The 12065-nt window shown below is 46.4% G+C and overlaps 1 protein-coding gene across 2 annotated transcripts in view; it reads left to right on the forward strand.

Moving 5' to 3' along the window:
- Nucleotides 1-10928, forward strand: part of LOC116074078 (zinc finger protein GLI4-like) — a 12838-nt gene extending 1910 nt beyond the window's left edge. Inside the window, exons 1-3 of one of the 2 annotated variants that reach the window (XM_031346417.1) lie at nucleotides 5652-6037; nucleotides 7149-7297; nucleotides 9520-10928. In XM_031346417.1, coding sequence (XP_031202277.1) covers nucleotides 7183-7297; nucleotides 9520-10439 — 1035 coding nt within the window. In that variant the 5' untranslated portion in view covers nucleotides 5652-6037; nucleotides 7149-7182 and the 3' untranslated portion in view covers nucleotides 10440-10928. Of the gene's footprint in view, nucleotides 1-5651; nucleotides 6038-7148; nucleotides 7298-9519 lie in introns of those variants that run through there. The other variant, XM_031346418.1, reaches the window with a different exon arrangement.
- Nucleotides 10929-12065: the final 1137 nt, after the last annotated feature.

The following is a 12065-nucleotide window of genomic DNA, read 5'->3' on the forward strand; positions in this document are numbered from 1 at the left end:
AATCCGCCTGCCTCTGCCTCCCAAGTGCTGGGATTAAAGGCGTGCGCCACCACTGCCCGGCTATAATTCTTATCCTAAAAATTAGACTTATAAAAGATAAGATTTAAAACAAAGTCTCGGGCTGGAGAGATGGCTCAGTGGTTAAGAGCACTGACTGCTCTTCCAGAGGTCTTGAGTTCAATTCCCAGCAACCACATGGTGGCTCACAACCATCTATAATGGGGATTCAATGCCCTCTTCTAGTGTGTCTGAAGACAGCAATAGTGTACTCACATACATGAAATAAATAAAAAAATCTTTAAATTTTTAAATCTTAAAAAAATCAGACAAGTAGAGATTTACAAAGGGCTATTAAAACTAAAACCTTATGAAGACATTACAACCTGGCTTACCTACTCCAGCTTCCATTCCAAAATATAAATATAAAATCATTATAGATTTAAAAGATTATTTTTATACTATTCCTTTACATCTTGGTGGTTATAAAAGGTTTATATTTAGTATGTTTGCCTATAATTTTAAATAACCCATGAAACTATATCATTAAAAAGCTTTGCCTCACCAGGCGGTGGTGGCACACGCCTTTAATCCCAGCACTTGGGGGGCAGAGACAGGTGGACTTCTGAGTTCAAGGCCAGCCTGGTCTACAGAGTGAGTTCCAGGACAGCCAGAGCTATACAGAGAAACCCTGTTTCAAAAAACCAAAAAAAAAAAAAAAGCTTTGCCTGAGATAATGGCCAATAGCCCTACATTATGTCAAAAAGTTGTTTCTACTTCAATACAAGAGGTTAAGAGTTTAAATCCTTCAGTATATATTATTTATTATACTGATACTTTATTAACTGATCCCTCTAAAGAAGTTTTACTACAAGCCTTTGCTCTGATACAATGAGCTTTAAAATCCAGGGGAAAAAAGATTCAAAGACAATATCCTTTTCAATATTTGAGACATCAGTTATATCCTAAACAAATTGTGACATAAATAAAAAAATTCAAATAAAAAAGATAGTTTACTTACTTTAAATGATTTTCAAAAGCTGTTAAGAGATGTAAACAGGCTAAAACCTCACCTTAAACTTGCCACAAAAAAAAATTAAAACTCTGTTTAATATTTCTCAAGGGGAATACAAATCCTAATTCCCCTAGACAATTAGCCAGCAACAGAAACATTACATACTTTACATAGACTATGATCAGTTGTTGGCCATTTCACAGCAGTCCTTTGGCAAAAGAGACCATTAATATAGATTCATCTCTCTTCATCTCCAAATAAAGTTTAAACACCCTATTATAAAGCTGTCACTATGTTAATACAAAATTATAAGACAAAATCACAAAAGTATTTTTAAAAAGAACCTGATAAAATATCTATTCCTTATTCCAAACAACAATTAAATTGGTTATTACAAAATATTGAAATTTGGTCATTATATATACAAACTTTTTAGATAAATTTGTTAGTCATTACACAAAAGACAAGTTATTAAAATTTGCCTCTATACATACTTTTATATTTCCTATAAATTTATACATACAGCCGATAGAAAATACATTTACTATATTTACAGGCAGCTCATCTAATAAGAAGACACCATATATAATTAAATCACATGTTTATTCTCTCGAGTTCCCCCCCCCCCCCGCTTCACAAATAATTAAATTACGTGCTATGGCCACTGTTTTTAAAATGTTAAAAAAAATCAAACTTTTAATTTATATACTGATAGCCAATATAGAGCTCATGGTTTACAATTGCTTAAAATTGTTCCTTCTTTAGATACTACTAATTCTCAATTTTTACAATTATTTATACAAATACAAATACAACTTAATTTAAGAAAATATACTGTTCCTTACTTTATAAGACATTTAAGGGCTCATACTAGATTGCCTAGACCCCTTAGTGAGGACAGTGCCATAATAGGTTTACATACCAGGCAGATTATAGGCTTTACACAAAATCAATTCGCCAAACAATCTCATTCTTTACATAATCAAAATAGTAATAGTTTGATATTTGGTATTTGATATTTGTAGAAAATGAACACATCAAATTGTAAAGACTTGTCCTCAGTGTCCTCAGTTTCTTCATATATCACATAATGGTGTTGATCCTCGAAGACCCATACCTAATCAATTATGACAAATAGATGTTACTCATATTTCTGATTTTAAAAAATTAAAAATGTACATGTGACTATTGATACCTTCTCAGACTTTCTAGTTACAACTGCCTTAACTAAAATAAAATTAGTCATTGCCTACGTTGTTTTTCTGTACTTGGTGTTCCAAATCAGATTAAGAAAGATAATAAAACTATTACAGTCAAACATTTGAGATGTTAACAATTTAATATTACTCATCTTTTTTTTTTTTTTATGTGTATGAGTACACTGTAGCTGTACAGATGGCCATGAGCCATCGTATGTGGCTGCTGTTGAACTCAGGACCTCTGCTGGCCCCACACGCTCTGCCCCGCTCGCTCCGGAGTAATTAACTGTAGCTATCTTCAGACACACCAGAAGAGGGCATCAGATCTCATTACGGGTGGTTGTGAGCCACCATGTGGTTGCTGGGATCCGAACTCAGGACCTTCGGAAGAGCAGTCAGTGCTCTTACCCGCTGAGCCATCTCGCCAGCCCCTAATATTACTCATCTTATTCCTTATAATCCTCAAAGGCAAATACTATAAAACAGTCCCATAAAACTTTAAAACAATATCTTCATATAATAAAAAAGAGAAAATTATATCCCCATATACCACAAAATTATTTAAATCATGCTCTTTTTATTTTAAAATTTTAAAATTTAGATGCCAAGGAACTCACTGAGTGTCTATGGCACCCTACAACTATGAATACTTATGCCTAGGTGAAATGGAAGGACGCATGACATGATTCTGATCAGGTATTAATATGGGGAAGAGGGTATGTCTGAAGGATCGTGTAGCTGCCAGAGTGGTCAGTAAGACAGGCTAATGCTGGGACAAAGAATGATGCTGATCGTGAGCTTACAGACTGCCCTGACAACGACGACAGGGAAGCAGCTGTATTGGACCCATGTCCCCGATCCACCCTTATTCATCCAGCGGTATGGGAAGGCCTAGAAGTTGTGGTAACAGTAAACAACACTAAGGCAATGGATATGCCTACTGGAAAAACTTTCACTATCAGTAGAGAAATTAATTACCAAGCATTGGGGACTGGTGTCTCCATATGCTTTTCAAAGCGCAACGCTACTGGATGTCTGAAAGTATCTCCTACTACATTATCATCTTGACTCATGCAGAGATGGTTTAAATGGCATTCGAGTAACTTTACCCACTGGCCTAGAGGCTGAGAGATACCAGGCACCACAACATTTTCCACATTGTGGGATGAGGGAATACACAAACATCACGGTTCCCTAAAAAGGATGTGTCAGGAAGAAGCCTGTGCTTTATCAGCCTCCTAGGACTGACTGCAAGAGTTTAGACTGGGCAGAATGTAGGGGAGTGGCCAGTGTGACTAATTATGCTCCTGGCTCTCTGGCTCTGGCTCACCTGTCTCGCCTAAGAGGCTTTGTCTGCTGGACTCTGGTGGACTCACACAGGTTATCAACGAAGCGTATAGAAGTTGGGTGCTGTCCTGGATGACGTGAGTGCTCAGCCTAAAAGATCAAGTCCAGCTTGGATAAAAGAGCCTATTACACCATGTGTTCACATACCTTGTGTCCTGTTAGTAGGAGGTATTAGCATTATTCTACATTCTAAAAACGATACTTTTGATGTGTCTTGTGTTGGCTGTAATTTGACTGTGTTTTAAAAGCCTATTCTGAACATTCTGCAATGACTTTACAACAACCTGCTTTTGTGATGGTTCCTGTAAATATGACAAGGTAAATATGTTTGATGACAAGGGTTTACAGGTAATTAAAGAGTTAACAAGGGCATTGGCCAGGCCTAAACGCATGGTTGGTTTATTATAACAGGTATTGTGGCTTTGATCACTTTAATGGCCAGCTCTCCTTTCAGGTGATCCCTACTGGACAGTAAGCCTGCTGGATGGCTACTGTTTCCTTTTGGGGAGCAGGTGCCAAAGCTCTCCCAAGGCAGCCATGATCAAAGGGAGTACTAGGAACCTAGAACATCTCAGGTCTCGAACCTCCTTAGAGCTCCTTGACCACTGCATTCTCCCTGGCTCTGAAAGCATTTGAAGACTGGCCCCTGCCCTCACCCCTGTGTCTCAGGGCCTGGTCTCTGGGGATCTCTGTGGGACCTCCAGAAACGTGGGGTATCCAGCAGAGAAGGCTGCTCAGACACGGGTTTGCACCAACAAAGTTCTTATTCGCTGGCCAAAGAGCACACTGGGTGTTCAGGATCCCAGTGTAGCACTGAGCCATTTTCAGGGTGAGGTTTTAAACACAAAAACCATATCCTGGGTTGGCATACTTAAGTTAACGAGAACAGTTAGCCATAAGCACAACTACAGAAGCCAAAAAGCAAGGATACTACATTTCGAGATTTCCCGCAAGTATGAAGTTGATGAATTAGGTCTTTGTTTTCGTTTTGGCAGGTGGATAAATTTTGTGGCCCGAATGGTACTGCCACCATGAAGTCAATTGTTGTAAGATCTGGGAGCCTGTGTATGGGAAGGGCTCTCAGAACCTCATAGAAGTAATTCTGGGGTTAACTAGCCCTCCTGCCTGGAGAGGCTTGGGAGGTTTTGGGTGAGATGGAACCCCCTGTATTCCTGAACACACCCTAGAGAGCCAGCTCTAATCAATTGGGTTGGATAGCTTGTGCTGAGTGTGCCCTAACTCTCTAATTTTGAACAGAGCCAAGAGAGGCCTTTTCTACTACTTTGCATTTAAGAATGTAAGCCAAGCCTGGAGGTCCTGCCTTAGCATCTGAGTGTGAAGGCCAGGAAGCCTCCTTTCCAGGCCAACTAGGCTGAAACATCTTCACGCAGCACAGACTTGATCCGGGAAAGCTACTCAATATTTCTCCTTGGAATCGCCCTGTGTGCGCCCACCTCTGTGTTTGTGTGTGTGTGTGTGTGTGTGTGTGTCTGCTGCGCGCACATGTCAAATGGGATCCTCGAACTCCAACCATAGGGATCACAAGTGCCTGGTATGATGGCTAAAGAAACTCTATTTTGTCCTACAAACCCAATTTGGAACCTAATTTCTATTTGTCTCGGACTCACGTTCCTGGAAGATAAGGTCTCTCCAGCCTGACTCCTTGACACTCCCCTCCCCCAAGAAATGTACAGCCATGACCATCTACTTGTTATGATATAACTAACTGCCGGTTTGGTTTTCTAATTTGCTTATGCAGACATTCAAGGACTGTTTTGAAATCACCTCCATCATGTAACCTTGGCAGAACAAAGCAAATCTTGGGGTTTTCGCTCTTAAATCCCCTTCTTCCTACACCCACTTCTGGGCAGCACGTCTCTGTTTTGGTTTAGAGACTGTGGCCCTGTTAGCAGCCTTAAAATTTTGCTTAATTATAATCTGAATTAAGTCCAGGGGGTCTTTTCCCATAGTCTCCATAACAACTGGCAGTGGCTCAGTCACTTCGAACAGCACCTTTCAGCGTCCTGAAGTTGGCGCTGGTTACGAAAATCTATTTGCAGCCAGAATTTTTAACCACTTCATGCGAGGATGCATCCCTGACAATCTGCAAGACTGAGCAAGGTTAGCTGCAGCTTGTGGCATCAAGTATGGTCCTGGTTGGGGTCGATTCCAATGACGCCACTATGACATCCTCCGAGGCCCAATACCCGGGCTCGCACACTTCTGCCTCGCGCAGAAATGAGAACTTCTGCCGGGCTTTTCAGCTAATTTGAAAGCAGATCGTCCAGACCGGACTGTGTTGGGCTGTTGGGTGGACAACCTCTGCGGGGAAGCTACAAGCCTTAAAGGCTTTGAGCGTCAAAAGGCCACAGAGGCGTAGTCCTCCCGGGTCCAGAGCGTCCCAGAATCGGGGGCGGGGCTTCCCAGAGGCGGAGCACTTCCGGCCAGCGAGCGCGGGCAGCCTCCTCCCTTTCTCATGGTGAGTGGTCGCCCCTCCCAGTGGTTCCAGCCGGGACCCTTCGTTTCGTTCACGTAGGTGCCCGCCTGTTTCTCCTGTAGTGACTTCGGTCACCCCCAGCCCGGTCCTCTGAGTGGTTTCAATCTAGGGGACCCAGTAGGGCGGCCCCACAGTGTCCGCCCCGCGCCTGCACCCAGCATCTCCGCCTCTCAGCGGGTGCTGTTGCATCTCGCCCCATGTCATCCTCTCTCCCCATTGTCACTTTGTGGAAGAAAACCAAGCTCTCTCTTTGGGCATCATCCGTTTATGGCAAACCAAGTTAAGGAAAAATGTCCTCCCCTTTTTTTATTTTTCTCGAGTCTCGTGTAGTTCAGGCTAGCCTCAAACTTGCTGTGTAAACAAGCCCCCCCCCCTTGAACTTATTATTCTGCAGTCTTCACGTCCCAAGTGCTGGGATTAGAGGTATGCTCCACTGCACCCAGTTTTTGTGGTGTTAGAGATTGGACCAAGGCGTGAGGCATGCTAGGCAAGCAATTCAACCAACTGAGCTTCATCTCCAGCCTGGAAATACGTCTTTGGTAACACACACATACATACACACACCAACTGAAACCCAGCCTTGAAATCTGCCTTTGATACACACACTATCCCTGTGGGCTTGGGGATAGCAGCAAGGAAAAGTTTACCCTCTGGAAATGTATCCCTTCTGGTTTTCATGAAGTAGCCCCTTTAAAAAATAGATTTAGAATCCTGATGCCTCACACTGTCTTGGAGCCAGAGCCCCAATTGTGGTGCAGGAATGGTCACTGTTAGAATAAGCATTCTTTTCTCTGCGAGCTATTGGGAAGAGCATTTAGGATACTATACCGAGAAGCCGGGGATGGGGCTCAGTTGGTTAAATGACTTGCTTAGCATTTGTGGCCACTCTGTGCTGGGGAGGCTACCAGTAACCATGAGGGTATCACACTAAATAAGCATTCAGGCCCTTGCACCACGGGCCCTGCAGCTCCTCAGGAGGTCACCTGCCTGAGAAGAGAAGCTACGGATCACCTAGGACTGCCCAAGAGCTGACAGGGTGCTCTTCAACAACAATCTATTCTGACCATCTACCTTGGTTTTTCCTTTCCCTCAGGTCCCAGGTGCCTCTCTGAGCAGGGTTCAGGAAGATGGCTACACTAGAGGATGTTGAGGAGTCCCTTCCTGTCTTACCACTCAACAGTCTCTCATCACCAGGGACACCTGGAGACCAGCCCCATGTGGCACTCCATGGGCACCCTCACGGTATTTGCTCCAGACTGCTATGCCTCTCTGCCCCACTTCTACCTGCTGAGACTGATCTGAGCTGTGGTTTTGGCCAGCTGAGGGAAGGAAGTGTACACTTGGGAAGCTCATTCAGCACTGGGGCCTGCCTCTGGGAAGAGCCCTGAGGGAGTGGTGGAAGGTAGCAGTGGTAGAGAGCAGCCTCTGACTGACCCCAGGGAACAGGACCCTGGGCATGTTTCTTCCTCCATATCTTAGTCAGGGTTTCTATTCCTGCACAAACACCAAGACCAAGAAGCAAGTTGGGGAAGAAAGGGTTTATTCAGTTTACACTTCCACATTGCTGTTCATTGCTAAAGGAAGTCAGGACTGGAACAGGAAGCAGGTGCTGATACAGAGGCCATGGAGAGATGTTACTTACTGGCTTTCTTATAGAACCCAAGACTACCACTCCAGGGATGGCACCACCCACAGTGGGCCTCCCCCTTGATCACTAATTGAGAAAATGCCCCACAGCTGGACCTCATGGAGGCATTTGATCAAGGGAGGCTTCTTTCTCTGTGATAACTCTAGCTTGTGTCAGGTTGACACACAAAACCAGCCAGTACACTCCGTATGTAAAGAAGAATGGCCTCCGAATGGGCCCAGTTTCAGGAACAGATCTCCCTCTGACAGCACACCCTAGAGCAGGAAGAGAGGCAGCATTCTTCCCTGGTTAATTTGGGTGTGCTTGCCTCATGACTTGCAGGGACAGAGCTGCCATCCTGGCTTCACTCCAACAGGGTAGCCTCAATAATCAACTGGTAAAGTTGAAGTATTAGGGGTCCCATGTGGTCCAGAGGCTTCGTCCCTGAGGCACTCGGAAGCTTCACTGTTCTCTTGAGATGCCAGTGAGGAGATTCCACATAGGACCAGCTCTCTATGCAGGCTGTAACCATCTCATGGCTGATCCAGGGATGCTGAGCTTTATGGAAGGCAGCTGTGATCTGTGCCAGGCTCTCTTAGGTGACGCCAAAGCCCAGCCACAGCTTATAGATAGACATACATGGATGAGGACAGAGATCACGCTTCCCTGGGGAACCACAGGGGTCAACCCCAGACCATGTAGGGGCCCCCAAGCCCTATCCTGTTTGCTGCCTGGCTCCAGGACCCTTCTGCCTATTCCTAGAAGGATTCTTAGACAGAGCCTAACAGCATTATGCTGTTCCTGGTGGGCCTGTGAACAAGTAAACAAAGTGGGTTCTGGAGTAAGGGATGGTTGTTGGTGGCAGGGACTTACCCAGTCATAGTGGAGCTTGGGAAGGTGCTGCATGTCTGGAGGTAGATAAGGAAATGGCCATCACCGCTCGTACAGACATACAGGTGACAGGTGGTCTCTATGCCAGCTTCCTAGCAACCAGCAAGGTCGGGGCTGCCTCTCAGAGTGCAAGCTATTCTCTTACTTTCAAAGGACCATGGATTCCATTTTTGTTTTTCTTCTTTTGGTTGGTTTTTTTTGTTGTTGTTGTTTTGTTTTGTTTTGTTTTGTTTTAATAGGGTCTCACATCATTGTCTCCCTGCCTTAGCCCCCTGAATCTCTGGGATTACTGGGTGTCACACCATTTGAGTGAGCAGTCTGTCTCTCCTCAGGCAGCCTTGGGAGCCCCCAAGTGCTGGATGCAACACAGCACTTCTCTGCATGTGCTAAGGGCCAGGCCATCCTGCCTGGGTCTCGCCTTGAGCCTAGCTTCAAGCCTATCCACCCGGTTTTTGTCTACTCATAGACGCTGGGTGGGCAGGGGGTTGACTGTGACCAAGGCCATAGCTGGTCCCTATGGGACTGTGGATCAGGCCTAGCCCCATCCAGATCTGATCTCTTTGGCAGGGCAGGCCTCAGGCTTTCTTGTCACCTGACTTTCATGGGGTAAGATGCATATCTTTGCAGCCATCTCAGCCTGAAGGACCACTTTTGAGAGTTCTCAAAGTTCCAGGTTCTTGCTAGCTCTTAATAGCCACCTGTACTTCCCTTTTCCCAGCTAAGAGAGCTATCACAGGACTAGCTAACCACCAGTGAGGCTCCTACAGGAGCTAGTTAACATGGGGGCCTGGCTTCTGGCACACCCCTCTCCCCAACTTGCATATACTTTCCCCCACCCAGCCTCTCCACCCCTCTGCATAGTCCCCATTCAGGCTTTCCCTGGGCTCCGTTCCTAAGAGTGCCCCAGTACAAGTGAGACTGGGAACTATGCCATTTCTCCTTTCAGACTCTGGGTGGGAGCCTGAGAAGACTCCACCCTCTCTCAACTCCTGCAGTCTTGGAGATGGGCTGGCCTCAGATGGAAGGGCACTGAGGGGCCCCTTGAAGAGCCTTCCCGGCATGTCTCAGTGTGGAGACAGCGTTGGCCAGGAATATAGCTTGGAGCAGCCAGCAGGTTTGCCTCCGGGAACCATGCCCTGCTCTCAGAGCAGAGCCCCTTGGCACATGCTACTCTTGCCCCAGGGAGCCCCGGGGACGGAGGGTAGTGCTGAGAAGACTGCTGAACTGGGCAGTAGTTTGGGTGGAGACTGCCAGCAGGCAGGTGCACAGGGCACCAAGGCACACCGCTGTGAGGCCTGTGGTAAGAGCTTCAAGTACAACTCTCTTCTGCTGAAGCACCAGCGCATCCACACGGGGGAGAAGCCCTACGCCTGTCATGAGTGTGGCAAGCACTTTGGGAGCTGGTGGGGCTTCATGCAGCACCGCCGCGTCCACACAGGCGAGAAGCCCTATGAGTGCAGCCAGTGTGGCCAGGCCTTCAGCCAAAGCTCACACTTCACAGAGCACTTGCGCATCCACAATGGCGAGAAGCCCTACAAGTGTGGCGAATGTGGCCACGCCTTCAGCCAGAGCTCCAACCTGGTTCGCCACCAGCGACTGCACACTAGGGAAAAGCCGTATGTCTGCAGCCAGTGTGGCAAGGCCTTCATCTGGAGCTCTGTGCTCATCGAACACCAGCGTATTCACACGGGCGAGAAGCCCTACAGGTGCGAAGACTGCGGCAAGGCCTTCCGAGGACAGTCACACTTCTTCAGGCACTTACGGACCCACACGGGTGAGAAGCCCTTCACCTGTGACACCTGTGGCAAAGCTTTTGGCCAGAGCTATCAGCTCATCCAGCACCAGAGGGTGCACCTCCATGAGTAGCTCTCACCCCAATAAAGTTTGGGTAAACCTCCTACTGAGTGAGATGGGGATGCTTTAGAGGTCCATGGCGGGAGGTGAGACCTGTGTCCAGGTGTGATGGCCAAAGAAACTCCATTTTATGGTAGATATTCAACTTGGAACCCACTAGCCATTTCTCTCTGACTTCCAGTTCCTGGAAGATCCCAGTAACCCTGACTTAGTGACTCCTGCCCAAAAATGTATAGCCATGACCATCTACTTGTTACATGACTGACTGCTTTTTTGGCTTCTGTAACCTGCTTATTCAGACATTCAAGGCCTATTTTGAGGTCGCCCCTCACTACCTAACCTTCACAGAGCAGCACAGCTCCTGGCTTGCTTATGTAGACACTCGGTGGGTTTTGCTGTTACAAATCCTTCCCTCACCTCTTCAAACAGCAGTCTCTAGTGTGGCTCAGAGACTAGTGTCCTGCTATCAGGTTCAATAAATTTATAACTAATTACAATCCAGATTGAGTCTGTGGTCTTTGAACTCTATAACATTTGGGAGGTGTCTTAGGGTTTCTATCCCTGCACAAACATCATGACCAAGAAGCAAGTTGGGGAGGAAAGGGTTTATTCAGCTTACACTTCCCACACTGCTGTTGATCACTAGAGGAAGTCAGGACTGGAACTCAAGCAGGTCAGGAAGCAGGAGCTGATGCAGAGGCCATGGAGAGATGTTCCTTACTGGCTTGCTTCCCCCGGCTTGCTCAGCCGGCTCTCTTATAGAACCCAAGACTACCAGCACAGAGATGATACCACCTACAAGGGGCCCTCCCCACTTGGTCACTAATTGAGAAAATGCCCCATAGCTGGATCTCATGGAGGCACTTCCAACTGAAGCTCCTTTTTCTGTGATAACTCCAGCTTGTGTCAAGTTGACACAAAATCAGCCAGTATAGGAGGCTTGTCCAGGATCCCTGGGAGCCCCCATACACAGGGTCAGGGGGCTCAGGATAGATTCTAAGCTGTGTGTGGCCTGGAAAAGCCTTATACTAAGGTTCACATGTTTAAAAAGTCACCAGTCAGCGACAGGCCCTAGATGGAGGCAAGTACAATGTGCCTTGTAGGCCCAGGGGAACCCCAAATTGATCACTGCAGATTTGTAAGCAGAACAAAAGTAAAACCTACTGGCCAATGCATATTTGAAACCCAGAGCAACTGGTTAGTTGTTCTGAAAGTCCTGACATCTGAGTAGATAGGAGATCAGATATGATCATAGACCCAGTCTCTAGGGACAGAGTGGGGGACAGCAGGATGTCCTGGCATATGAGTGAAGATAGCCACCACATGTCTGTGTCTGATCTCCACGGACTGTGTAGACGTTTTGTTCGGTAGGTCTGTGTTTGCCCTTATGCTTCTGGGTTTTGTGGCAGCATGGGAAACCAACCCTTACAGATGCTGCCGCTCCCACAGGTTCTCAGCCCAATCCTGGAGCTTGCTGTTTCCCAACTCCCTTCAGGAGCTTGCTCTGTCTCTCTTGTCCACTCCCTCCTGCAGCTTACCCTGTATAACAACTGTCTCTCCTCATCTTGTCCTAGGAGCTGCCTGCTCTGTCTCTGTCTCTCACTGGCTCACTGGAGCCTGCTGTTCCACGGGTACATT

This window comes from Mastomys coucha, unplaced genomic scaffold (genome assembly GCF_008632895.1).
Source record: "Mastomys coucha isolate ucsf_1 unplaced genomic scaffold, UCSF_Mcou_1 pScaffold11, whole genome shotgun sequence".
Lineage (NCBI taxonomy): Eukaryota > Metazoa > Chordata > Mammalia > Rodentia > Muridae > Mastomys > Mastomys coucha.